The sequence below is a fragment of the Rissa tridactyla genome, chromosome 9 (assembly GCF_028500815.1).
Source record: "Rissa tridactyla isolate bRisTri1 chromosome 9, bRisTri1.patW.cur.20221130, whole genome shotgun sequence".
NCBI classification, from domain to species: domain Eukaryota; kingdom Metazoa; phylum Chordata; class Aves; order Charadriiformes; family Laridae; genus Rissa; species Rissa tridactyla.
This window is the reverse complement of record NC_071474.1, coordinates 5,158,465-5,186,359: the sequence shown is the minus strand read 5'-3', so window position 1 is coordinate 5,186,359 and position 27,895 is coordinate 5,158,465. Positions and strand designations below refer to the sequence as shown.

General features: G+C 41.5%; 3 protein-coding genes across 9 annotated transcripts in view; 1 reads left to right on the top strand and 2 right to left on the bottom strand.

The window, feature by feature from the left end:
• Nucleotides 1-1,743, bottom strand: part of LOC128915087 (protein FAM169B-like) — a 137,715-nt gene extending 135,972 nt beyond the window's left edge. Inside the window, exon 1 of the mRNA XM_054214932.1 lies at nt 1,602-1,743. Within this exon, the coding sequence (XP_054070907.1) occupies nt 1,602-1,635 (34 nt within the window). The 5' untranslated portion in view covers nt 1,636-1,743. The remainder of the gene's footprint in view (nt 1-1,601) is intronic.
• On the top strand, nt 266-19,963 carry PGPEP1L (pyroglutamyl-peptidase I like). Of its 4 annotated transcripts, none has more exons than XM_054214939.1 (8): nt 266-613; nt 2,589-3,083; nt 6,420-6,547; nt 6,641-6,792; nt 9,424-9,476; nt 16,538-16,654; nt 17,157-17,386; nt 18,345-19,958. In XM_054214939.1, exons 4-8 carry the CDS (start codon nt 6,759-6,761, stop codon nt 18,511-18,513), a joined length of 603 nt encoding a protein of 200 aa, XP_054070914.1. In that variant the 5' UTR covers nt 266-613; nt 2,589-3,083; nt 6,420-6,547; nt 6,641-6,758; the 3' UTR covers nt 18,514-19,958. The 4 variants fall into 4 exon arrangements, with proteins under 4 accessions (XP_054070914.1, XP_054070913.1, XP_054070915.1 ...); XM_054214938.1 differs by having other exon boundaries at nt 266-1,023; XM_054214937.1 differs by lacking the exon at nt 266-613 and adding an exon at nt 1,811-2,478.
• The window catches only part of IGF1R (insulin like growth factor 1 receptor), a 195,494-nt gene continuing 187,557 nt past the window's right edge, over nt 19,959-27,895 (bottom strand). For all 4 annotated transcript variants that reach the window (XM_054214926.1, XM_054214927.1, XM_054214930.1 and 1 more), the window contains one exon: nt 19,959-27,895. In XM_054214926.1, coding sequence (XP_054070901.1) covers nt 27,529-27,895 — 367 coding nt within the window. In that variant the 3' untranslated portion in view covers nt 19,959-27,528.

Genomic DNA, 27,895 nt, shown 5'->3' with positions numbered 1-27,895 from the left:
CTGAAGGGGATGAAGTAGGTGCTTTAGATAAATGGCAGCACCTTAAAATGCGTTTCAGAAGATAAATTCACTTTCTCTCCATTTACCTGCTAGCGTGACAAATTAAGAAAGAAGAGTATAAAAACAGGGCAGGAGGGAAAGCAGAGCAAAAGCTAACTGAGGTGATGCAATGGGCCCTTATCCAAACAAGTACGTGAACAGAGATTCTTGGAAGTGCTCCTAGTCAAATATAAACCAGGAACACTACACATGCCAGACTCCCTTGGAAATCCACGGTGGAGCATGTGTAGAAGATCCACCTGTCCTAAAATCAGCTCCCTCACCAAGCACTAGGAGCGCTGCCATTTGGGAAGTAACTTCTGTTCATTTCAAAGCAGACTGTAAGTCCACCACAGACTGAATGGCTGAGTTCCCTCTGTTGGCCTCTGCTGGGCAAAGCACCTCTTTGCCTACTGTTAGAAACACCAGTAAATTAACTTCTGCTGATAGAAGATGAGGGGTGAGTGACTTTTTTTCCCCAAAAAATTCATCATTAGAGGCCACATATTTCTTGTTCTAGAGTCAGCTCACGATCAGCAAAGAAAGTTGTTCCTGAATACTTTTTAAAGAAAGGGTAAGTACTCTGCAATGTAGAAAAGCTTTTATATCTCACCCCTATACCAAAATAATCCAACTAATTATTCTTCTGTGGTCAAGATGCAACATGTTTACTGCTCCTTTTGTCCCTGCTAAACCATGCTTCTTTTGTTAAACCGTGTTTTTGCTCAGTTTGGGTAAACACTTGCTGATGCTGCCTCAGATTTGGCCTTAAAAACTTTGAAGTATTTTTACACAGAATTCCCTCTGCTCTTTAGCAGCTCTCAAGCACTTAGTCATTAAAGTCCCAAACACATGCACCTGTGGAGCGAGACCTCTAAACACACACTGGAAACAGGTGTTTGGAGATGAGCCTTTTACCAGCATCACCTGCAGAACCAAAGCTGACAGAAATCCCCAGGCCAGCTCCTCTCTGCTTCAGGACAGGTCTGGACTACCCTAACACCTGGAAACGTTACCTGTACACTTAGGAAAAGGGCAAAAAACCCCGTAGCGGCCTGCTCTGCTTGCCCCAGCTTTGTGCTGGGGGCGTTGACTGGACCGCCTCCCCCCGAGCCATCCTGTGGAAAACAGGGCGCTGGGAGCGCGGCTGCGCAGGGCCGGGGCTCGCCCGGTCACGACCGCTGGCGCCTGAGCAAAGTTTTCCTGGAAAGGCCTTAGTGTTTTGCGGCGTTTCGGCTGCTTATGGAAAGCCCGGCCGCGGTGCCGCGGGGAGCCCGCCATTTCGGGGCGGGGGGGACGGCGTGGGGGGGGCGCTCCTCACAGGAAGCGGGGGACGGCGCCGGCGGCGGCCCCGGGCAGCCCGGGCGGGCGGTGCGACAGCCAGGCACCGCGTCCGGCCTCTGCGGGTGGGCAGCCGGCCCGGCATGAGGGCAAGAGCAGGAGGGAGGCCGAAGCGAGCGGGGCGGCCGCCGTGAGGAGGCGGCGTGAGGAAGGGAGAGACGGGGCAGGGGAGGAGGGCCAGGCCGCGGGGGAGCTGCCGAGCGCTCTCCCTCCCCTCTTACCAGCGGCAGCTCTTCCTCCTCCCTCGGCCTCCATCACTTCCTCCGAGGCGGGCTCCGGCCGCCGCAGCCCGCCCCCGCCGGAGCGGCGGTGTTGCCCGGTCCCTCCGCGGAGGGGCGGGCCGGGGCTTGGCCGACAGGAAAAGCGACGGGGATGGCGGATGTGGGGCGGCTGGGGAAACAAAAGGACGGGGGAGGTGTCGGTAAACAGTCTGGCGAAGTTTCTGTAGGAGGGAAGGCTGGAGAGGCGAGCGGGGGCTGGCTGCAAGCTCCCAGCAGGGTGGCCGCAGCCTGAGGGGCAGCCGTTCTCCTCCGCCGGCGAGGCCCGGCCCAGGAGTGCGTCTTAACTTAGAAAACTCCGAGCAAAAGTTGCAAGTTCTTCATTTAAAAGGCCCAGAATGACAAGCCCTAGAGCTAACGCCAGTTTCTTTAAACTCGGGTGGGAAAAGCAGGAGGTTTACGAGGGAAAATAAGTGCAAAAATGACATTTTCGTAGCATTCTTCAGCAATGCACTGCAGTGATTGTTGTCGGTGTGAAGGAGGCCTTTGGAAAAGCTAGGCAAGCAGCCTGCTGTTCATTATTACAAAACATAAAATTGAGGTACAGAGATTAAAATGAAGACAGAGTGGTCAAAATTTGAAAGTAGAATCCAGGTGTTGACTCCTGGGAACCTTCCTACGGCGGGTGTATGGTCGCTTAATTATTTCTAAAATAGCAGACACAAGTATCAAAGTAAAAGATGTGAAGAGAAAAGTACATGGAAATAACAGAACGTGTGCACAGAGACAAACTTACCTTTGCACTTGCACCGCCTGGGAACGCTGTGACCCGGAGGGAAGGTTTCAAGGCAGCATCTTGAGTGCTTCACATCACCGTTAGGTACTCCATTGCCTGACAGCACAGGGAGCGAAAACTCCATAAGGTTGCTCCTCCTTTCAAATGGTTTAAAACACATACTAAAGTAGATTCATATTTTCTTTCCTCAACAGGACAAAGCGATCTCAGCCCATACGCTGATGCTCTCAAAAAAAGCAGCTGTCGCAACGCCATGCTTTACAGCGCATCAGTGATTTCACCACGATCTCGCGATCGCTTGAAGCTTTGTACCTTCCACCACTCCCCATGTTACACTCAGCCCAGAGGTTTGACTGTACCATGATCCAAGGCCAAGTCTGATACAGCATTGCTGTGTGGCCTTGCCTGAGTTTTACCGAGAAAATTGTTAAGCTATGAGAAAGTGCATGAGCTAAAGACATGAAAGACAAGAAGGCAAAGTCACAGAAGCATTGTTGTTGGGATGACAATAGTTAGCTGGGGAAAGATTAAAGAGAAAAGATACAGAAGGAAAGAAAAGCAGAAAACGTGAAGAGAACTCAGTAACGCAGAGGATCAGCCCATACCAACAAATGGCAGAGACCAGCTTTCCCCAGCGTATTGGAAACTTCCTGGCCAGCTAAGACCCATCAGTTTTGTGATCAGGAGTGGTAAGCATATCACTATTTAGTCTAGTAATCTGTTAGTCCTAGCTAACTATTTTGCATATTAGCTGATAAATAATTACTTAAATTGTGTGAATCCTGCTTGCAGAGTCTCTTTGTGCATGGTAAATGACACCTGAACAAAAGCAACTTGTTGATCGTGAGTTGCATGCTCTCCTGCTAAAGTACTTTCTCCCTACATTAAACTATTATAAACAATTAAAAATAAAATAAAAAAATTCTGTCCATACAAAGCAGTTAGTTTTTGCTAATACTGCAAGATGACCCACACGACAGCTTGGCTACGTTAAAATTATATACAATTTCAATTTTTCCATTATTGCTAAGCACTGGGTGTACATCAGTGGTATCAGTTGCAGAAGAACTTATATATTTTATGTTGTTCCCGTATTTATATAACACTTTCTATCCAAAAAAAGGTAAGTGAAATTGCTGTTGCACTTTGTCATTTACCATTTGTATGGAGTTTGTAATAGAAGAGGCATTGGTCCACAGGGAACAGTGAGATTTGCACTGAAATGTTTGTCTCCTCTCTTTTTGTGACATTGCATTCCATCTGCCTAAAGACCAGCTTCGGTCTTTCCTGAGGATCATTTATTTTTATTAGAATGGAAAAGAAATATAGAGTGTTAGATCCTGAAATTTCTATTTAAAGTCCCATTATAGTTTAATGTTAAATAGCATAACAGCTTGATTTCTCCCTCCTCTCATTAAATGTTGAACAGCTGAGATAAAAATTGGAATATATTAAACACTTCCACTTAACAGTTTCAAACATTGGTCAGTGCCTGCCAATAACAAGAAATAAAAAATCTATATGTAAGTAATAATAAAAGAGATAAAAATTAAAGAGGTGTTTCTAAATGAAGGGCCATATTCAGTTCTTGTTACCATCAGTACTAAAAAGCTATTCAAGCAGTGTTCTGGCAGTTCTGCAATGTGAACAGAATGCATTTGCAGAAAATATATTTTTCTCTTACTCAGCAGTTCAAATAATTTTTACATGTGTCAGACAACTGTACAGAAAAGTATTCAAGGTGATAACCAGGGTTTTTATAGTTGAGTTGCTTCCATTTCTTTTTTACCTCAAGATGAGAGCCATGCCAATCACATTTGTGTATGGCAAGAAGAAAAACAACCCGTGTTTAGCTGAGTCAGCTGTGTCTGTGACTTGCCTTCAAATATCCAGGGCTTGGTTTCTTAATCATGGATTAATTTGCACAGACCTCAAATATCCAGTGACTTAGGTATTTATTGTTACGGGCACGTATACACGTGAGTGCGAATATTAAAGCTACAATCATACATTTACAAAAAAACCCAAGAGTAGTTTCAGCTTCAGCTGAAGAAATGGTAGAGGAAAGAAAAGGTTTCATTTTCTGAATAAGATTCTCAGTAGAACTTAGGCCTAACCAGATGATTCTATTATTCTTTTTTGGAGCTACCATATCCTTTATTTTCTGCTTGTTACAGAAATGTAGTGCAGCTGCAATACGTGCATTGTTTCTCCAAGTATGCTACTATGTACGTAAAGCGCGGGAACAGAAACAATCAATTAAATCAGTGCGAAAATGAATTTCAGTGCACTTCAGATTCCTGGTTTATTCAAATCACTAGCATTCCTCCCACATTTGCACAAGCAGATAACAACACTGGAAAGGTCTCAGAATCTTTACTACCAAATGAGCAAACCTCTACTTACGGAAGGGGACTACCTTAACTACTGAAGACAATTATTTAACTGATGAGTCATTAAAAAGCGTCTTGGGCTTTTTTGCCCCCAAAATTTCTATCAGCTTCTTCATAAAGGATTAGTGAAATAGTTAATCTTCCGTGCTCCATATTTTTTTCTACTCTCTTTTGCCAGTTCTGAACACTTTGAAAACTAGTACTACTCTCTGAACAGATAGTATCAGTTGTTTCAGAGTGCATGGATCTAATAGACTTGTATCTATGCTATGCAAGAATACTAATAAAATACCTAGTATTTTATGGCATTCGAGCAGTACCCTTCACGTATATCTAGAAGGCAGCTATAATGTCCCAAACAAAGCACTTAAATAATTTCTCATGTAGAAAATCAATTAAGCAACTTTATAGACCTTAAATTTTACTTTATTCCTTGCATATGCTTTGTTCATTAGAACACCCTGTACTTAGATATATTTTTTTTATAATATCAAGCTTTTTTTTTTCTTTAATTGGAAATAACTATGAGAAGATTGATATGTCATTGTCCTGATCAGTATCATAGGAAAAGTTTTACTAACTGGTCTCAAAGAAAAATTAAGTGGTAAAAATCTTAATTGACATAGGAGGGTGAAAGACTGTAGAATTTTAGATGTAATTCACTGATGTCAGTGGCAGATTTTGCCTTATTTGCAGAGAGTTCTGTGTTTACTGTATTAGCTGCATCTTCAGCCTCAGTGGTTAGCAAAATTTACTTTTGCAAGTTATATTAGTCAGGGGAAGAGATGGATGGTGGAATCAGGGTCTTTTTATTTAAGAGAATCCACAAATTTATTTCTGTCTCAGCACAGGAGGATTTAAATGACACACAGCTCATCGTTCCAAACCTCATTCAGCCACCACCCAATCCAAGAGATTTCTTCAGAGATTTTTTCTTAAGGTCTCACAATTACCAGCTCTCATGAGATTATATAGTGGCTTTCTATTCTTAGCATATTTCTGTCTCTCTCACACACACATGCACACACTTCCTACTCAAAACAAGACCCAGCGAAACCCTCTGCCCACATAGTTATAATTCCCAAGAGAACTTTCATATGCTTTTGTTTTGGGCAGTGACAATGTGCATATGTTTTGATTTCAGGCCCCCTATTGGTTCTCATGCTTCAGTTTAATGAAGACAGACCAGCTATTAAACTCTCCAGTTTCGGCAAGCTATAACTCAGCTTCTAGAGTTCCTTTGACCTTACAAGTTGGAGTGAGATTTTTTTAACATGTTGCCTCTTCAAGGATATTACTGAGTAAATGTTTTGGTTTAGCAAATACGTACATTTTCCTCTTGGTGTTTGGTTTTAAAAGTGTAAGCTGCATGGAGTCTTTCACAAAAAGCAGAAGATAAAGCTCAAGATTAGTAAATTGCATAACTGCTATGAAGAGGAACAGCAAAATTACCCCTGAGCTTTTTAAGCCAGTAAGAAAAAGTCTAAGAACAGTGGAAACGGACAGATATGCTTTTGCAGTTAAGTCACCCCTCACGATTAACGCGAATTACAACTGTGCTAAAAATAGAATATTCACAGAGATATGATAAAGTTGATTCAATTAATTTTCTGTTTACTTGCACATAAACAGGTTTCTGATGAAAAATATTGCTGGATATTTTGCAAGAAGTTTCTTTAAGCCTTTCCTGTTCTTCCTAAATACTACTGCATGCCTGAAGAAAGGAAAAGGAGTTTGGGGCAGTCCCAGTCAGTCAGCTGGTCAGTCAGACTTCTATCTTTAATATAGAGACATAACAATTTTTGCTTTGAAAGTTACATGAATCACAAATCGTCCTTGTCTTGTGAATCCAGATGCATCACAGTTTGAAGAAAAAAAGGTGCCCAAATGAAGTTTGCCACAGATACATGAATTATAATACTGTTTGGAACTGAAAGACAGCAAGATTGCACTTTTTGAAGCATAGATTTCATGGATTCGAATTCCAACACTGTGGTTGTAACTGGTAAGATTTTTATTTTATTCTTCCTTTAGCGAGAGATGGTATGCACACATGCTTGATCTTAGTTGTAAACAGTTCCCTGGAGGGAAAAACAGTAGCAAATGGTCATACTAACAATTCCAAATGGAAAATAACTTGCTGCTCTGCCTTCCTAAGAAAATCAGACGCATGTCAGAGGAAACAGACTGCAGTCTGCCCTCTTTACTGCCATCCAGTTTGGTTTGTTGTTCATTCTCTCCATGTTTTAATCGTTGTTGACATTCTCTCTGATCCAAACCACATAGCTCAAAGGCAGTGCAGGCTAGTATTAGATAAAGCTTACCCAAAAGGAGCTCTGAAGCAAGAAAACCAGGTTGCATCACAATGTCACATAGTCAGCATCCAGAATTAGAACAACACATGGCAAGTTTCAGGGTCTCAGTTTCATGGCAAGGTAAGGGAGATTTAAACCGGAGATGCTGTCTCATCACTGCTAAACGAGACCATTAAATTTTAATATACCAAAGGAGCGTGCCTGAACATGCAGCACAAGGGACCAAATTTGGAGTTTCTCTTGCTGGCTATAACTACTGCTGAATCACAGCTAGAAACTTCTGAGCTTTAAAAGGTTAAAGCTCTTAAGGAATGCTGCTCCTTGCTATTCCTCTTGTTGCCACTGGCTCATCTAAAGACAATCATTACACATATCTTGACATGTGAGTTGCTGGATAATTTTCCACTGCAGGTCATCTGAGGACATAGGAATGAGGTTGAAGCTACATCAAAGAGATTTGCATCTTGCTGTTTTCAATTAAACCCTTTTTTTTTTTTTTTTTTTTAAATAGCTGCAAGATGGGCAGAACTAGTTTGGCTTGCTCTAGACATAATTGCAGTTGAACTGAATGGGAGTGCAAAATAGAGCAAGAGGTACTTGCTAACCTCTAAAAAGGCTGATGATCTGGTTCTCTCCTATGATATTTATGGCACATACCCTTGATGGGCACACTCTTCTTAGCACCTTACTAGTTTTTTCTTCCCCTTAGATAGCCATTTAGGTGCAGAAATCTACTTGTTCAAATAGTTTTAGACTATTCTATCCCATTAAAGACACAGGTGCATCTTTAAGGTATTACAGGGATTATCACAGCATGCCTCTGTCACATTTTCACCTGCTTATAATATAAACCTGCTGGCAGTGAGCCCAGTTTATTATATAGTGCCTAATAATATTCAGCCAGTAGCACTCCCAAGTTGTTGCAGGTATTTCACTACTGTAAAACTCTCTTACATTTAGTCATTTCTTTTCATAGAACAATACTATCCTAAGCAGTAGTTTTGTTATTGCCACCACTGAGATGCATGTATTTCGTTGTGAGCTATTTAAGAACTTTACTGTAATTCTGCAGTTCTGCGCGCACAGGTACACAAACATGCACAACAATTACAACTCCAAAATGGAGTAGGTGGCACCCTAGTTTTGCTCTGAAAGCGGAGTGGGACTAGTGAGGTTTTATGTTGCCTGTTAATGGGAAATGAGTACTATTTCCCCTGTTCCCTCTCCATAGCACAAAATTAAACCTGGAGAAAACATTGTCAAAAATATCAGCACCATATTGAGCTTTTCATAATATTGAAGAGAAAAGATTGAGCAGTTACAAAATAAGTATTAACAAATCAAAAAACACTTAAAGTCTAGCGTTAATTAAGATGTCATAAGCCTGCATTTAAGCTTAATTGTCCCCACGTACCCTTTGCTGGGCAAAATAGCAATCATATGCTGTCAAGTATTTGTCCATTTAAGGATTTTTAAATATCTAACAGTTACAGCATTAAAACCATTTCACAAACTCGTTTTCCTGCCACCCAGTATCTAAGACTTGGCAACACTCTGGACTGAGAGCAGTAATTGAGATTAATAAAGATAGTGGGAGTTTTCCATCAAACTTTTTCGTGACAAAATGCCTATCTAGCTTGAAACGTGTTTTTTTTTTCCTTTTTATTTAAAAAAAGTCTTTCACAAAAAAGGATGCGTAAAATTAAATTTAGTACTTAGGATTCGAAGAATCCTTTTCCCTTTCTTCCTCTGCTTTACTGTGGGGGAAAAAAAGTAATGGGAGGGATTTTGCCCAGCACCACAAAAAGCACACTTTCCCTGACAGAACACTTAAGTTTTCATTATTTGGGATTAAAGAAAAAAATTATAAATGAAATTAAATTTTACTTTCAAACATTCTTATTAAATATGCATATCTTCATCTTCATGAGCTTAACAATGAGAATGTTGCATTGACTGTGACCTGGGAATATTTAACACCGTATCTTTTCATAGTGGTATTTCCATGGTTGATGATCCTTTCCCAAAAATCTTCATTTATGTGATCTGTCCTGTTGGCTCCAGTACATTTACCGGCTTCAGTTAAGATTATCTCATACGTAAGCCTTGACATGAATGAAGATTGCAGGATTAGTTCTTAAATCAGTGCGTATAAAAAATGAAAATACTATTCCCTTAAGTGTTATAAAGGCTAAATCATATCTAAAAAACTCAACCAAAAATATGACGATAAAGCACAAATAGATGCGTGCATACATGTCGGCACCTAATCTACAGTTGCAAAGCAAGCATAGGTTAAAAGCACCTTTCTGTCTTTTCAGGTTTTGGTCCCTTTAGACAATACCTGGTTAATTCTAGCTGGGAAGCAGTGAAGGTAAGCATTAAAAAAAAAAGGGAGGGAGGTGTTTTATTTTGTGGAGATCCCAATATAAACTGTTTTCAGGCTTTCCATTCCTTTCAAGAAAGTGCCTCATGGAGCAGACTCCCAACATGGAAGAAAGAGGATAATTAATAAGTGAAACATTATTTTATTTGCAAGATATTTTTTGTGTACTATTTAAGCACTTTTCAAAATATTATTCTTGATTTTTTAAAAGGATATTTTTTACCCAGGGTGCCTTCTCTGCAAGTAATGCATATGCCACAGGTGATCTCTGTCTTCAGTAAATGGATCGTCTCATACCACGACTCATTTTATCATGTCTGTGCGAGGCGATTTCCTTCCCATACAAGTTTAGCCTTTTGAGTTCTTACTGGCTACTTCAGGAACACAAAACCTAGAGGATGCCAGTTCTGTTTATGCATCTCAGCTTTGGCTTCCACTTTCAAATGACAGTGAAGTCTACAGTTGAAACTGAAAACAAGGTCATTCAGATTTCTTCCCGCTCCATATACCTTGACTAGCATGTAACAACATGTCTAAGATGGAATCTTGAAAATGCCTGCTTATTTCCTAAGTATGTGTATTAGAACAAATTTAGCTGGGTGATACAAAGACAGGGTTTGGATACCTGGGTTTCAGCATAAACTTGCCTGTTACAATTTTTTGTTTTCTAATTATTTTTTATGTGAACACACATTTCTTGGGACACACCAAGAATTTCCACAAAGAGATTATTTTTCAGCAAGAGGATTACTCATTTTTAAAGTATTATCTAGGTCTTAACAATAACATAACTTCTGTCTTTAAATACGTCTTAGAAAAGAAATACTCAACCATTGTATATAAGAGTATGGCTGCTACAATGAAATAATTTACTAGTTTGGTAGTTTAGTACTCTAGCTCAGTCTAAAGTGCGAAAGGTCGTAGTATATACGTTCAAACAGTAGGAACGGCTGCAGAGATTTGCTGAGTATGTGTAAAAGTCACATACAAGGTTCATTCATTCATCCTAGCACAGACAATGGCCGTTCCGTGGGTTCAGTTACTCTCATAAGGTATTTATGCTCAGAGTTATTTTAAGAGGGTCTTTCATACAAGTTTTTAGCAATTCCAAGGTAGAAAAAAGGTTAACACAATGAAATCTGAAACCGGTTAGAGAACAGTCAAGTTAGTAAAACTGAATTGTAAGACTGGTCCAATATCTGCAAGAAATAACAGATAATACTGGTAAAAATGGAAAGCAAGACAAGTAAAACAAACTGAGGGTACTATGTTCTATTTAGGGAGACTGAAATAAGCCCATAAATATTTCAATTCTGTAAAAGTAGCTATAAGAAAGTACTAGTAGTGTGTCGTGGTTTAACCCCCGCCAGCAACTAGAACCATGCACCAGCTCGCTCATCCCCCCGAGTTGGGATGGGGTAGAGAATCAGAAAAGTAAAAGCGGGAAGAACTCATGGCTTGAGATAAAGACAGTTTGGTAGACAGAGCAAAAGCTGTGCATGCAAGCAAAGCAAAACAAGAAATTAATTCACTGCTTCCCATCGGCAGGCAAGTGTCCAGCCATCTCCACAAAAGGAGGGCTCCATCACGTGTAACAGTTACTTGGGAAGACAGATGCCATAACTCCGAACATTCCCCCCTTCCTCCAGCTTTATATACTGAGCATGGCGTCACATGGCATGGAACAGCACTTCGGTCAGTTGGGGTCATCTGTCCTGGCTGTGTCCCCTCCCAACTTCTTGTGCACCCCGACTGGTGCCTACTCGCTGGCCGGGTGACATGAGGAGCAGAAAAGGCCTTTACTGCCTAGCAACAAGTGAAAACACCAGTGCGCTACCAAAAGCGTTTCTCATCCCACATCCAAAACATACCAGCTGCTAATAGAAAATATAACTATCCCAACTGAAACCATGATATAGTGTTAGAAAGATGGTGACTCTACAGGACTGTAACCATATTACAAGTTTTGGTGACAGCTACTGAAGACCTGTCTTGACAATGAAGAGCAGTCAAGCCAACATAACTGAAACACAAGGAGCTAGTACATTTTTCAAAAAAACAAAGTTGTAGCTTCGTGCACTGTGCCAACCGATACATATTTTTCTATTCTGGCTTTGTTGGGTGAAGAATGCTGACTGCAATTTGGTGTTCGGAAGAATAAATCAATTACACATTCAAAGTCATGAGGGATGTTATCCCTGTAGGCTAACAAGAAACAAAATACTTCTGTGATACCTTTCCACACCTCAGTCATCACAGGAGACCCATAAATTATCTCAACTCCAACTTGACATGTGCCCTAAACCACAAATATTTGCCAGTTGACAATGTTATTGCTTATTATTTCCTGATTCCTATTGGTTCTAATTTTGGGTGCAATATCATCCTCTTCTGGCTGAAAATAAAACTTGTTCTTTATCTGAAAGCAAAACAGCCTAAAGTGAAAACACACCGATGAGACGAGTTTTCTGTAGCAATGCCGCGCACTGGCTATGCCAGGAAGTTACCTAACGAGGGCTACAGCATTCCATAATGAAACAGATGTCAGCCCTTGTGTATGGAGGAGAACAGATCCATTTCCCTCTGATGTGACACCCTCTGTGTGGAATTAATTTTTATTCATACTGGGGATGCTGCTCTGGTTTCCTATTCCCTGGCAAAGGTGGTTAATTCAGACAATTCAGGGAAATTTGCTGCAAATCTGGAAGTGCTTTGAATGCTGATAGGCTTCTCCACGCTAAAGAGCAATCTCGTAGTATTGTTCCATTGGCCTTGTTGACATGAGTAGCCCTATGGTCTTCAGGAAGCTTATGCACATATATTAAAGATAGCAAAATTTAGTATTTACATCTGGAAGTAATCCTGTTTTGGCTTTGGGGTTCCTGCCTGGATCACTAAAGTAAAGGCCTCCCGCTGAGTCTCTTTTCTGAGACCCAAGTAAGAGTACACTCAAACTCATTCTCAAGAAAGTCCTGAACAGCTGGAACTGAGCTACTAAACATGATTGCTCACGTGTAATGCCTTTGTACATTATTCAGAACTATCTGAATTACTACCTTAAAATGAACTGAGTCCTTATCAGAAACCTGGATACCATGGCACCCTCATCGATGTTGTAACACTGATCCGTGTCATCCTATGGGTTCATATCCCAGAAGAGCTCTTGCACCAAAATCATCTGAAATCCTATAAAAATACGTGTAACAGGAGTCCCAGGGTTCCAATTCTCAAAGCATAGCCTCACCCTCCCAGCTTTTTGGAATGGAGTCTTTGCCAAAGAGCAATGGCTTCACTTTTTTGAGCAATACTTGCTCTTAGACACCTCTGCTTCCTTAAGACCCCTCCTAGAGCTTCTCCGTAAGATGCTGTTGCACTCTGCCTTGCTGATGGGATCAGCCATTTTCCTGACCCTCTTTTCTTGCTGTTGGGAGATTGATCCAGTGAGCACACAGCCCACACCAGTAGTTGCATCCTTCCTGTGCCCTCATTGGGCACTCCAAAATGGTTGTGTGATATTGTTTCTCTTACAAATTAACTATTTACTACTAGCTTTTCAGTGAATAAGCCCATTTGCATTTTCTGAAATCCCCAGGAATCAGATGATAAATGTTAATGTAATTCTCCAAATCTCTATTTCTGCCGGTTTGGAAAGGGTATTTATTCTGAATGCTTGATTTCTTATTCACACCTATGTAGCAGTGCATTGTCCCGCATTGTCTGTTTTACAATATGAAAATATTATTTTCTAAGAATGCGAGATGCGAGGAGTACCCTGTCGGCTTTGCACGAACCCAGGTTCTCATCACAACACAAGAGGACTCAGACGCAAGGCATTCGTCAGCACTGCATCCACGGAGTTCTGATTCCTCAGCAAGTACCCCTCAAATGTTCAGGGAAAAGGATAGTCAAATGGATCTGAAAGTACAGGTGAACCTGTCAATTCAGGGTCATTGAGAAAAGCATCAGACCTTTTATAGACGCTGTCACATGGCCCAACATGGTTGTCTAGCACTAGGAAGACAGCTTCTCTTTTAGAAACCTGTCTCGCTAAGTTTTTCATGGTTCTCATAACTCCATTCACCTGAAATACCCTCCTAAAATATGCACGAAAGCTCCACCAGCAGCGCTTTTAACTCTGGAAGTGCAGGACATTCTCTCTAAAGGAAAACACCACCGAGTGTTTACTCCCCATTTGCTGACAGATCACATTGAGTTATCACAGTGTTAGTTCTTCAGCACCACACGGGACTCTCAGAATCCCAGATCCCCTGAATTATTTATTCCGTATTACAGATTGATGGTCCCACCTAATAACCTTTGATCTAAGCCTGTTTCTGTGTCTCCGTCAGAAACTCCTGTCTGGCACTTGGCAGCTAAATAACCTATCGGGGCAGTCTACCATCAAGGTCAAAGTCCCCAGTTAATAGGGCACAAATGTAAGTTGAGTGACAACATTCATAGTAATTAAACTGTTAGTGTAAAGAACAGGTCACATTTCCAACTGCTTCTGGGAATGATGTTTGCTATCGGGAGATGAGGATCATATCTCTGAGTGCAGTTTTTCATCCTGCCACTGACCATGTGGTCTTTGGAAATTTGTCATTTAATCTCTGTCTCCCTCTCCGCTTTAGTTTCATCATCTGTGAAACTAAGACAACATAGGTATTTAGTTCCTTCATTTCTGTTCTGGAACTTTCTTCCGTCCCTACAGCTTTAAAAAGGTATCTGCAGGATTTGAAAACAAAAACAAAAAACAAACAAAAAACCCCAAAGCAAACCAAAACCCACCAAAAACAAAAGGTTGTTTGCAACATACTTGCAGACTGAGTGGGTCAACTGGTAACTTCTGGGTTTCTTTCTGCACCAACACAAGCCTTTTCGAATGAGGTTCACAAGATTAACACATGCAGTCCCCTGCCTCCCTCCCCGGCAACCCAAATCAGTGAAAACTCAGGCAAACTCAGTGAAATTTTCTGGAGTTTTTTAAAAGTTTGAGACGCTTCTAACACCCCGTGTGACACAACCACCGCACCTGAGCTCACCTGTTTTGTGCAAGTCACTTCACTTCGGGGAGGGCTGTGTAACAACAGAACTCCAGTGGACCAGGACTGTGACCACAACTTGCCGACAACTCCATGTCGTCAGCTGATAAAGCTGCATTTCATTTCCCTTTTAGAAGAACTTCCCAACAGCGAATCTCCATGCTTTCTTTTGAACCACTTTTCCCATAAAAGAAGTCCTCCAAAAGTTTTGTCCTCTTCTGAAGTTTCCTTTGCTGCTTCAACTACAAAAGACAGACACTTGTTTACTGAATTAACTCACCAGTGTGAGCTCTATTTTCCAGATGCTGTCATCCTCCTCTGACCATCTTCAGTCTCTCACCTTAAATGCAAAAATGGTTTTGGTTAAGGCTAAGAAAAGGAACAGCCTTTTTTTTGTTGTTCCTTGTTTGCATAACATCTGGTCTAGTGGGAGATAAGCCCATGGGTAGGATTCTTAGACAACAAAGTAATACACGTTATTGACAACGTGCTGAAATTGTTTGGGACATAGCGAACTATCTTCCTTTGACACAAATTCCCAGCCCTTTGCTATTGGCCAGCTTAGGGTTCTGGGTACTTCAGTCCTGCACTGAAGTATTTCTGCGTGTTTCTCCCATGACAAGTGGTGACAACAGAACGTCAATCCAGAGAGCACGAGAGGAGAACAGCCTAACAACTTACTTTGGGTCTCCACATTCTGTACCAAAGTTTCGGGTAGTCGAGTCCTCTAGGCCTTACAGTTAAAAAGGAAGAATCTCATTAAATGTTAAAATTAAAGATGCTTTAGAAAAGAAAATGCTAATTGTGAACCAGCTGGGGTTTTCTTTTTTGGAAGCTAAGACACAGTACAGCATTCTTAAGCAAGATGATGCAATGGTCTCTCAAAGACTGTCAGCGCCCAGAGGAAAAAAGGCTGGCACTGTTCTCTAAATGTGTTTGCTTCCCTGCAGGCATTGTTTCCTTGCTTGTGTCAAATAGTTTATTGAGCACAGCTAATCAATGTTTCCGCTGACAAGAAAATTGGAACAGTTTATATAGGAAGCCAGTGTTGAAGGGCAAACTTCCCAGTTAGCACGGCTTAGAACTGTGGGCCTCATCCGCACGAGTATCCTTGGTGAGAAATGAAGGCTTGAGAAGACAGTTAATAAAAAGTTACAGGTTTCTTGGGCTAATCACATACCTTTGCTGCTTTTTGTCTGTGTTCCTCTTAGAAGCTTCATCTGTACCCTCCTTTGGTAGCGGTCTACTCAAATGCAACAGGGATTTTCAAGTACCATTTTACTTTTCTGGGGCAAATCATTCCACCTCAGATGCATTCCGTCTGCATCCTGCCATTGCAGTAGCCTGCTTTCTACTTAGAGGCTTATGCCTTGTTCGTTAGCCCTCTTCCACTGACAAAATAACTTCCGGCCATTTCCATGTGACCTTTATTCTCCAGACCACCTTAAAATCATCAGTCCAGTCTGCTGCTTTGAAGGGTGCCTTTGCTACTTTCACCTCAATCCTGGGCATAATTTTTGTTTGTCACTTGAGTGACAGTCTAACTAAGATGAATTCACAGTCACTAAGGTGAATTCTCCCTAGTTCGTGTCTCTTGACAGTGCGGGTTTATCTACTAGAGTTTTCAGGGGAACAGCTCTTGCCTATATCGAAGTCTAAATGCAGGCCCTTTCTGAGAGATTCTGTATTTCGTGGTTCCCCATGGACCGGTCCCCAAGCCATAAGCACTCCCACCCACTTGGAGACTGAGCGTCCCTTTGGAAAACACAACAATGGCTCCACATGGACGTGACATTAGGAAATTGGTTAGCACAGTTTAGTCTCTTCCAGTTAAAAAAGGGAGAGCTACCACAGGACAGCTGACTCTCGCTGCAGACCGATGTCTAGGGTTAGACAGCATTACGCTGCTTTCCTGTGTCTTCTCCGTTGGTTCAGCCTGATTTCTGTATCACGGTCTGAGAAACGCAATGCTCGTACAAGTCCGTGGTGGTTTTTTTGTAAACACAGGAGCTGTCCGAGAGAGGCCTTGGTAAAAACATAGATCTGCGGATCATGCAGCTGCCGGCGGTTTACCAAAAAGCAAAGGAGCAAGTCTTCACAATATGGAAAACTCTTCAGCCACTGGTGAGTAATTACTAAGTTACACAATTTTCCCCTCTTCATTTATGAATATTATTATTCTGACTGGAGCTTTAAAAAGATCTCCAAGAGTATTGCAAAATACGTTCATCAGACAACTGTGGAAAGTGACTATTAAAACTGTGATAAAGGTTTCAAATAAATCTGGAGCACACAAATAATTAGCGTTTTATTTAACCCCGTGCCATTTAAACAGCACAACTGCACACTGAACAAAGGGAAAAAAAAATATCCACCATAAATTGCAAAAAAGGTACCACAGCTCTGAAGTCCTGAGCTGACTAGACACAACAAAAATAAACTAAAGCACAATTTTGCCCTCATTTATAATCCCTTATCGAAGTTTTCTTTAGGCATGAGCTACAGCAAGACTCCCTACCTTGAAGCTAGTATTTCGCATAATGCTTGGCACTACTGCATTAAGTGTTTTTAAAAAAACAGGTCTCATTTTTAATTTCCTGTTATTCACTCTGGTGGGAAAAAACAGCTTACTGTTCACGTTGGGCTGGCTTCATCCGCCAAAGCAATCATCATCCTTGAGCAGTGTGGGAAGAACAAAGGCTACCATGAGATGGATGCTTGTGGTTTTCACCCAGAAGGTGGCTGTTGCATGCTAGACGGCCCGGAAAAGATTGAATCTACAATTAATATGAAGACTCTCTGGAAAAACGTTTCAGTGGAAGGCATCGATGTAATCTTTTCCAGAGATGCGGGAAGGTAAACATGGCGTATCGGGGTCTCACAGTAAAAGCAGAAGTAACTCAAGCAGCTTATTTAACCTTGACAAATCTTTGCAATGAGTTTTCCTCCAACCAAAATCACTTTGAAGCGAAGTCTTCAGAGGGGCACAAGTGTGAAATTGGGATAAATTTAAATTTTATGCAGAGCAGCCTTCATGAAAAAACTACACCCAGTAGATATTTTTCCATGGATTTGTAAATTCCAAAAGAAACAAGTTCCAACATAGCACACCCTGTGATTAACAACCCTGGTAAACCTGAGCTATTAAGAGAGTCTGAAAGCAATACTGACTAGTAGCAGATTTTAATCTATTTTTCCCAACTGGGAGGGATACAAAATGTAAATACACACACTGAAGAACAGAGCAATTACAGGTACCGTTTGAACGATGTCTGTGATCTCATTACGTGTTTCGGTAGTACTGAAGCAGTTTTCTGTTACGCTAGTCTTCATTTAAAAGGAAAACACAGAAAACTGTCTCATTTTTAAAAAATAAAAATCAGACAATTTTGGCCTTAAATTTCAGGATTTTCACCTGTAGGTGAAAAGGTAGGGTGATAAAAAAAAAAGAACTTCTAGATGCCAAGATTGTACGATTTACACAAAAAAATTCTGGCTTTCCAGTGGGCTGTGCTACCTTTCCCATCTCACATAGCCTATAGAAGCCTAGAAAAGAATGTGTATCTTGTGATTATTTTTTTTTATTTAAAGTTCCTTCTGGGTGGGTGCCTTGAGAAACCAAACCATCAGATAAGGAACATTTGTTTCTCAAACTGGGTTTATTTCAGCATTTCCTTTATTCACTAAGCAAATACCTTTTTAATAATTTCATAAACCAGAGCTGGTTTGGCTACTTAAAGAATATTTAAATTTAATCAAAGTTTACTGTTCCTTAATTCAGGTTTCTGGTTTTGTTTTGTTCTGAATACTGCAGGTATATCTGTGATTATATCTACTACACTTCTCTGTATTACGGCAACGGAAGAGCAGCTTTCATCCATGTGCCTCCGTTATCCAAATCGGTAACAGCAGAGTTTCTAGGAAGAGCATTACAGACAATTATCTTAGAAATGTTAAAACAGTGTGGGGAAGAAAGAGAGTAAGACAAATCATATAAGAAAAAAATGAGGATCTCTTAGAATGCAATTCCTTACCTCTTAAATGACGCCAATCTAAATATCATTTAAACCCTTACATAAAAGGATTGTATATTCCATGTTATTTTCAGTGAAATTTCCTCACAAAACCCAAACAATTGTTTAGATCTCTCTTTGAGAGAAAAAACAAATGATTGGCAGTCTGTATTGGTAACAGTTAGGTTGCTTCAGATTTAAAAAGGCATGAAACTGGACTTAAAACATTTTAGATGCTTAATCCTAGTTCCGGTGGTTAGAAGGACATTACTAAAGATGTGCTGAACCAAGACGGATGCTTACAGCCACAAGGACACTGAGCACTGGATGGAGATAACAGAGGTCCCTCAGCCCCTGTCCACGTCCAGAGAGATGGTTCAGCCATGCAAAGTGCCCACGTAAAAAATGTAAATACAGGGGAAAACAAAACACACGTAGGGATGCTGTTCCATGAAGTTTTACAATTATCTCTCAGTGATGTGCTCTAAATGCCAGTTTCCATATCAGAAATGGGTTATAAACCCAGAAAAGAAAGTAAACAAGCTGGAATCCAGCTGGAATTGTAATGCTATTAGTAATTGGGGTTCAACTGCCCCAAACCACCACTTACCCCGTATTCTCAGTGCCTGACCCAAAGGAAAACACCGTAGTCCTTCCACAGAGCACAGCACGACGACAACGGTCTTTCAGTAGAACAGAGCATGGCTATTCAGGGAATTATACATCAAAATCAAAAAGCTAACCTGTCCCAAGAAAGGCAATCAGTGTGCTGTGGCACATCATGTTACTTCCAGAACAGGAACCACATGAGATCCCAAACTGTAAAACCGGGAGTCGGACAGTGACAGATCACTTCTCTGCTTCCCCCTCCACGTCTCTAACACAGCTACGTACAGGAGGACTGGGCCACGAAAGCTGGGTGCAGCAGGTTTACAGCGCTTCCCCTTCAGCATACAGGGAACGTCAATGCCCGCTCTCCTTGATAATCTTGCTAGTCCCATGACAGACAAGGACGAGATAAAATTAGCAGCCATTTTTCAAAAACAGTCACTAGAACAGGACAGCAGCAGCTTAATGTGGACACCTGGGATTTCTCCAAGGGAAACAAAAGCCCGTTCCTCAAGCATCGCGTCAGTCAAAAGGACAACAGACAAACCTAACAGTGCAGAGAGCTGATGAAGCTTTGGGCCACCATCATGCCTTATTTCAGTCAACACTTTGATGACAAGAGTCAGAGGAACTGGAAACGCCAAGATAATTCTAGTTTTCTTGCCTGTCTTTTCTAATGACTGTTATGGAAAACTGATACCCACATGCTGGATGGCTGAATGCCTCGTCTGTGGATTGCTGTACGGCAAATAAGCGTGGTGTCTTCAAATAAATAAATAAATGAATAAATAAGCTTACCTTTTTCAAGGGAACTACCTACTCCAAACCGGCCTGAGAGTCCCATCAAGAAAGGGTCTACAGGCTCATTGTCACCGGAGGGAAATACTTTTGCGTTCAACACAACGTAGTGGCAGTACTGACCTCTACTAAGATTTCTTCAGAGTAGCTCAATTAAAGGCAGCCAAAAAAGGCCGAAGAAAACCAGAGATTTACTCTGTGTTTACTAACCTGTACTCGTTTTGCATAAGGAGCAACAAATTCAGAAACAGGCAAATGCATACAGAATTCTTTTATTTAACTTAAATCATGTAGTACTGAAACTACTAGAAAAAAGCAGAGTAAGAGAAACTAAAGGAGCCTTAGCTTCAGCCATTCAAAATAGACAAAGTTTCTTCTTTTCATAATGTAAAGAATCCCGAGTATATCGCAATAACAGGAATAAATTCTTACAACAGAATATACAAAAACATTTTGAAATTTTTTTTTTTATCTACTGATTCATTTTAATATAAACACAGGAATTTCTTTAGGAATAATTTATACACAGCAAGTCTTTTTATGTAATAAATTGGCCATGTTATTGTTTAATTTTCTCTTAGAAAAATTTAAACAAGAAAAATTGGAAAATGTTGTATTTGCAACTGCATCCATTCCTTAGCACTTTCTAGTTTTGTTTTTGTCCCAGAGGTAGACGAACTCTGGCCAATCCTTTCATCTCAAACCTCACTGGTTCAGAAAACAGAAGAGCTGATTTTTAAACAGTATCTAAATCACCGTAACCCTTCAGCAACGTGGTTAGTCCAATCTGGGGGGAGTGAGGGGGAAGGGATCTTCGACAGTCTTAAATAAAAATAAATAGGGACCCTGCCTTGCTCATTGCAACAAAGCTTCAAATGGTGCTCAGCGTCTTTAGAGGCTGCATACGAACTTTAAAGTAAAGAAATCTGCACCTAGTTCTTCAATAGCAATTACGAAAACCATCTTCCCTCTTTCTCTTATGCAGTCGCGTCCTTCAAACCACACGGCCAGCGAAAAGCAGGTACTGAACAGCACACGTGAGACTGGGTAGCAGCAAAACCCGTTCTGTTTCCCCGACCAGTGAGGTTCTTGTAATCCATTAAGTTAACTGCCCTAGACAGTAAAGCGAAATGACCAGTTAAGATGATCCCACCCCAACCAGAGGGCTCTGGAAGACCAGGATACTGAAGATACAGAACATTTCCCCAACTCCTTTATTCGTTCGCTATATACTGGGACACAAAGCTCGGGCGGGTAGGGGGACACGCCATGAATTGGACACGTTAGCGATCCTTTTTGGCATATTGTAAAGCTAGCTAGTAAACTGGTACCATCAAAAAAACTGATCACATACAGACACACCCATACACAGACACAGAAAAGTGCCCTTAAATTATATTTTAGGCATTTATAGACTACAAACATTTTATAAAATTATTCTATGTACTTACAAAACGCAATGAAACATTTAATTAGTTCTTGTAAACCAGATCTTCGTCAACTGACTACCCGTAATCTACTGGACTTAAAGCCCTATGGAAAATGCTAATGGATTACTAATCAACAAAACGCATTAAAAAAAAAAAAAAGATGAACACACACACGTATGCACACACACAAACTAGTGCTAGTCTTAAGGTACTTGCAAAACAGACCAACTGTACGTTGAGACTGATACAGACCAATGATGACAACCGTTACGCTCCCGGTACTGAATTCACCGCCCCACTGGGAAGTCCAGAGGTTTATTTACAAGTACCAACGACCAGAATTGTGATACCTGAGCTCTGATGCCGTCCCACGCATTAAGCTCAGGAAACTACCTCCAACTTCTGCCAAGCCCTGTGTCTTTGTAAATACCCATTTCTGTATCCTCTGTTTTCATGCGCCTCCACACAAACGCTTCTCAGTTCTGATTTACCGGCCGCGCTCCATTTCAGAGGCCGTTTGCCCTCTCTGAGCCACCAGTTTCTGAACTGAGGCATCCTTCGAAGCCCTCCTGCCTGTTTGTAGTTCTGTATCTTCAGCACCCCTGGCCACTACTGTTGTTTCTAACATCATTCTTAAATTCTTGTCTGCGCAACTACTCATGGGTTAAGTTGCAATATCTGGCTCTTATCACTGGTTAGTAAGTAAGGAGTGGATCCCTTGCACCTTCCTCCACTGTTGTTCAGCCCAGTGATTAAATACACGGTTGACAAACAAAATAAGAATAACAGGAAACAAGTGTTACTTGTACTAATGGAATGAAAAGGGTTTAAATATATATATCTATATTACAGATATACATATGCAGATATATATATGTATATATAGATATATATGTATGGAGTTATACCAACAATCGGAGTGTTGTTCACTTAGGTTGTACTGAACACCCCTCGGCAGTTCCCAGAGGACCTGACATCAGTTCCATCTGGTGACCAGTCGTCCTGGGCAAACTGGGCTTGCTTTCGTTTGTTTTCAAAGACCAAGAGGAGCATCAGTGCGAACGTGCCTAGAACCAGACATCACCTCGAACCAGCTGGAAAGAGCAGAGGCATCACGCTGAGAAAGACCTGGTGCACACAGGCCGGCCTCGCGCTTTCCATCACGCTCGGCCGCTGCGTCTAGCTCACCGCCCCCCCCAGCGCGCCTCCCGCAGTGCCAGGCAGCCGGCGCCCCTGCCTTTACGTAGGAGCCACGTTCCTTTGCAACCAAACCACCTTCCGTGCCACCGAGCAGCTTTTAAATGCGAGGCAGGTGAGAACAATGGCCGAGCACTAAAAACAAAGGCGCCTGCTCCCTGCAGCGATGCCGATTTGTTATCCCACTGCGGGAAAACAGCTTGGTGCCATTTGTCAAAGTGCTGGTTTTCAGGGCTGGGTGGGCTTTTGTTTTTAATTTATAAATAAATTGGATTACTTTAACTTTATTCAAACATAGCTGAAGTTCTAAATAAATTTTCCATACCAGACAAGCCAGTGGTCTCAGGGAAGAACAACATTACAAACCATATTATGACTCTATCAAGCCAACATTAATTCTCAGTTGTTCACGTGCACAAACAACTTGATTTACTGTCCAAGGGAAGTCTGCATGAAAAACCCATGTGAATAAAGCTATTCAAAATGCACAAAACACAACAAAAAAAAGCTATGGAAACAAACAGAACAAAAAAGGAATTAAGCTTGAATTGCAAACACAGAATGCAATGGTATCATGAAGGTGGTTTGGTCCAGGAGAGCTGACTGTCACCACGCACGTGTACGTGATGTCACGCGACTGTCTTTCCCGAAGTGCTTTTTGAAATGTTTATCATGATGGGTGCTAAGTCATTAGTGTTTCGTCCTAATGCATTTTAAAACCACCTACGTACAATTATAAAACCCAGTAACTTGGACAGTTTGAACAAAACCCTCCTAGCCAGCTGAAAGATCTGAGGATCTCCAGTTGTGGTAATCAATATGTGCAAGAGAGGGGAACAGTCACTGCACCAAAAGGCCACTGGAACCTAATCAAAAATGGAAAACCGAAACAACCTCGTAAAAACATTAAATTTTGCTGGTTTCTCAGGGCTAGAGAGAAATCCTCCCTCCAAAGACACACTCTAGCGCGTAACCACAGCGCTGTGTGTTCAAGAGGCCGCGTACAACTCGGAGTAGCCAAGCACCACGTTAGTCAGACACCACAACCAACACCTGCACCAACAGCTGCCAGAGCTGGAAAAAGAGGAACATTATCCATCAAGTTGACGGCAAGCTCGTGTTAGTCCTGTGTGCTTGTAAACCAGTTACACGCTGTCAGAGGGCAGTTAAAATGTGATGGCTGGTCCATCAGAATCCACAGTTACGAAGCATATAAATGGGGGAAGAAAAGGGAATTGAATTTTTTACTGGCACGTCAAAAGAAATCAATTCAATGTTAGTTTTGAAAAAAAAAAAAAAAAGAAAAAAAAGAAATCAGTGCTCTCATCAAACAGAAGCAGCAAAGATCCAAAGCTGTAAACTCGATGTAGTAGTATCATCAGGCAGCCCGTGACAGGTTTTTTCTCTTTTTTTGGTCAAGAAAGCAAGGCGAGTGCTGGACCAGACAATTGCTTTTTAGGTGCTGATTCAGCCAAACGTCTTTTTGGTGCTTGTGGCATCTGAGGGAAAACCGGCAGGAATGACTTCGCCCGTTCTACAGGACAAACAGAAAGGCCATTCCCTTTACTCTAGCCATTCCTCTGGACCTTCAAACATTGTAAACAATTGATTTCTGTAACAGATTTCATCAAATACTCGTAATTTGAAGTCCTCGCATCAGGTCAGCTACGTCTACACTCATCTAAACACGCAGCATTTTGTTGCTGACACGAGGACTGCCGTGACAGCACATTAAAAAGTCTCCGTGTTTCCTTAGAGAATGGTCACCCTCAGTCAGACAACGCTTGGATTTCTCCTCACAATAATGAATCCGAACCAAACAAAAAATTGGAGAAACTCCCTGGAATTGAGGCAAATATTCTGAAGTGACCCTTTGTGACAGGCAGTGACTGTTCCCCTCCAGAACCTAGAGCATGTGGTATATGGAGTGAGAGGTTACCAGTATCAACGGCATTTAATGGCTGCTGAGAAATGTGAGATGTATTTTTTGTATATACACACATATAAAAAAAATAAGAGTGAGGTAGATAAATGTTTGAAAAAAATCAAAAACTGTCCCCCTGTCATACTCAAAAACCCTTATCTCAGTATTTAAATTTATTATGGGGCATCTCTACAGTGATTTAAACTGATATCACAAAAATAAATAAAAAATCCTACATAGAATACCTTCTTAATTAACTTTTTTGTCTTTTTCATTTTTAAAAGTGAAAAATAACTATGGGACAGAGGCAAGAGAAGATAATGGGACCTAAACTACACAAGCAAAAAGCACTACAAACTTTTTAAAATCTCCAGTCAAAACTAGCAATCAGTCTATTTTAAATTCTTTGTTCTTACTCAAAAGATTTAGACGTTTCCATCCCAGAACCACCTCTTCACTGCCATCGTTTGGTTGGATCAGTGCGAAACAAAGGCTTAGATGCTGGAACTAAGGTAAGCTGAGCGACTGGTACCACTCCTCGGTTGCAGACCTCTGATGGCCCCTCCTTCCCCCTCTCACCAAGGCTTCTGCGGCTGAACAAACAAGCTCACTCCTTTGCTTTTGTTCTGAGGTTTGGTCTACGATTTAAGCAACAAGCTTGGACTTGTGCAGGTTTCCATAGCTGCCAACACTTAACCGTTTGCTAGCCACGCCACTGGCCCCAGCTACGTGCTTTCCACCCAGCCCCATGGCAATGGGGTGGGGGGTTTGGTTGGGTTGGATTTTTAGCAGGGGCTGCAAAGCGCAGCCCAGGGCACCCTCCAGGAGGGATTCCTCCTTAGGAAGGAGCTTCCTCCTTAGGCGAGGAGCTGGAGTTTGCTGGAGCCAGGTGTTCAATGGCCACCCTAAGATGCCTGGCATCACCAGCTGCAACTGGGATAGCTCTTATTCACGGGGTGGAAGGGTTAAAATAGTCTCTTTAAAAATCAGTGACCCAAAAGCCTGGTGTCTGCTGTTGTACCCAACAAATAAAAAAAGTAATACGCGTGTGTGTGTGGGGGGAGGGGGGGGGATGGGTGGGTGGATGTGTGCCACAACCAAAACAAGCGGGGAGGGAAGGAGGGGTAGGACCCTTGTACAACAATGAGTATAAACACTGAACGAGAATGTACTAAATATTTAACCTTTTTTTTTTTTTTCTGACCTGAGTTTGTATCATGCCTTGCACTGTAAGAGACTCGCGTGCTGTCCGGGCAGAGGTTAGTGGGAAGGAAGGAAGGAAGGAAGGAAGGAGGGAAGGAAGGAAAACCGGGGTTTAAAAACACCACACCACAGCACTGCTAGAGTGGTTCCGTGCGGGGTGTCCCTTCTTTCTCCATGTCCCCCTCAAAAGCCCTGTTGCCCACACAGCCAAGATGATGCAAAACAACTAATGGAAAAAAAAAAAAAAAAAAAGAAAAAAGAGGAAATGTATTTATAAAAAGGCATTAAACAGTTCATGGCAAATCATATGAAAGGTATCAGTTACTGGGAAGGAGGAAGTAAAAGTTACACACTATAGTACAAAGCATAAGAAAATTTGTTGAAGTGGGAGGGGAGGGCAGGGCAGGGAAAGGAAGGAGGGCAGACCTGAAGGTTTTCATAGATTAAATCCACAAAGATAAAGAACAAAAAAAATAGCAGCTTTTTTCTGTACAGACATATAGATGAGTATCTGAACCGTAAAAAAGTTATAAAAGTGACACAAAAGACAATGTGTATGCAAATGATCCATGGTCTAACATAGAACTGCAAGACCCTTCGAGAAGTCTTAATAATAAAGAGAAAAGGTCAACAAAGCATCATATACTTGAATCCGGTTACTGCTTTTTTTTGTCTTCTCCAATTTATGTTTCTAGGTGTTTTTTTCCTTGCAAGCCTGTGAAGGAGGGCAGGCTGCAACGATGGAGATCTCTGCCGGTTATTTTCATGTTTTTCATGTTTCATTTTTGGCGTGCGGTTGACTTTTTTTTTTTTTTTTTGTACGAAATGCACACGTTTATTTAGCTCACCACTGCCAGTTTTGTCCAGAATTCATTGGGATGGGAACAGGGGTGGAGGGAGGTCTGTTTCTTTACCCCATCCCTTTTATCTTCTCCATCACAAGAAAAAAAATAAATCACATTTTGTCCAGTTTTGAAAAAAGATCTAGACAATTTGATTTTTTTTTGATTTTTTTTTTTTTAAATACCAGTGTATGATTGAATAGAATGTATTGGTCAGGATCTCTTTTAAACAGAGCAGCTGATTACTGTGCTCCTTCCATGCCTACAAAAAAAAACCAAAACAAAACAAAAACAAAAAACAAAGAGTTCATTTTTTTTGGCAAAATTTGGCAGCGTTGAAAATGGTAACAACCTTGGACGAATGATGGCCCTTTTTTATTCTTTTACGTGTTCCTAAAAAGATTAAAGAGCAACATTAAAAATCCAGTCTTTTTTAGTGTTGTTGTTTTTTTTTTTTTTTTGTGGGTTTTTTTGTTTGTTGGTTTTTTTGTTTGTTTGTTTTTTTATAAAGACCTACAGTGTTAGGCAGGTGCTCGCAAGGGTAGCGGGGAGCCACCTGGCCTGCGATATCTTTGATCTGATAAAAGTGCTGTACGGTTGAAGTTGCACGCAGATATGTTTCCCATTATGAAGCAAAGAGAGAGACAGAAAGAGAGAGAGAGAGGAGAGAGAGAGAGAGAGACATCAGATCTCAAGTTTTCTGTTGCTATTAAGTGTTAACATTAGAGTTTTAAAAGGCCGACTGTGTGCCCCATGAATGGAGTCCTTTACTGAAACAAACATCTGCTTGCATATTGAAAAAGAAAAATACGATAACTTGTTTACTGAAAAAAGGGTTCTCCCAAGTGCAGCTATGGCAGTTCTGAAGATCCACTGAGGTACAGTAGGCTTTTGAATATATTGTAATTTTTTTTTCTTTCTTTCTTCCCCCGATGCATGTGTTTTTCTGTGTTTTGTTTCTGTGAGATTCTGGTTCTAAGGATCAGCAGGCCGAAGACTGGGGCAAGGGTAAGGCCCTCTCGTTCTTGCGTCCCCCGTTCATGTGTGCGTACGGCTGTCTCTCCTCGAAGCTGGCCCGAAGGACCACCACGCCCGGGCCGTTCTCGGCTTTGTGTCCTGAGTGCTTGTCAGTGGGTTGGAGGGTGGAGGAGGGATCTAAAGGAATGCTCTCCATGTTCTCAGTCTCCAGGTCAAGCTCCTCTGTATCCGGAGGCTTGTTCTCTTCACTGTAGAAGAAGGAGACCTCTTTGAATGCTGGGTCCAGCTCGTCTTTGATGCTACCGATTATTTCCAGGAAGGAGGGTCTCATTTTGGGGTTGTACTGCCAGCACATGCGCATCAGCTCAAAC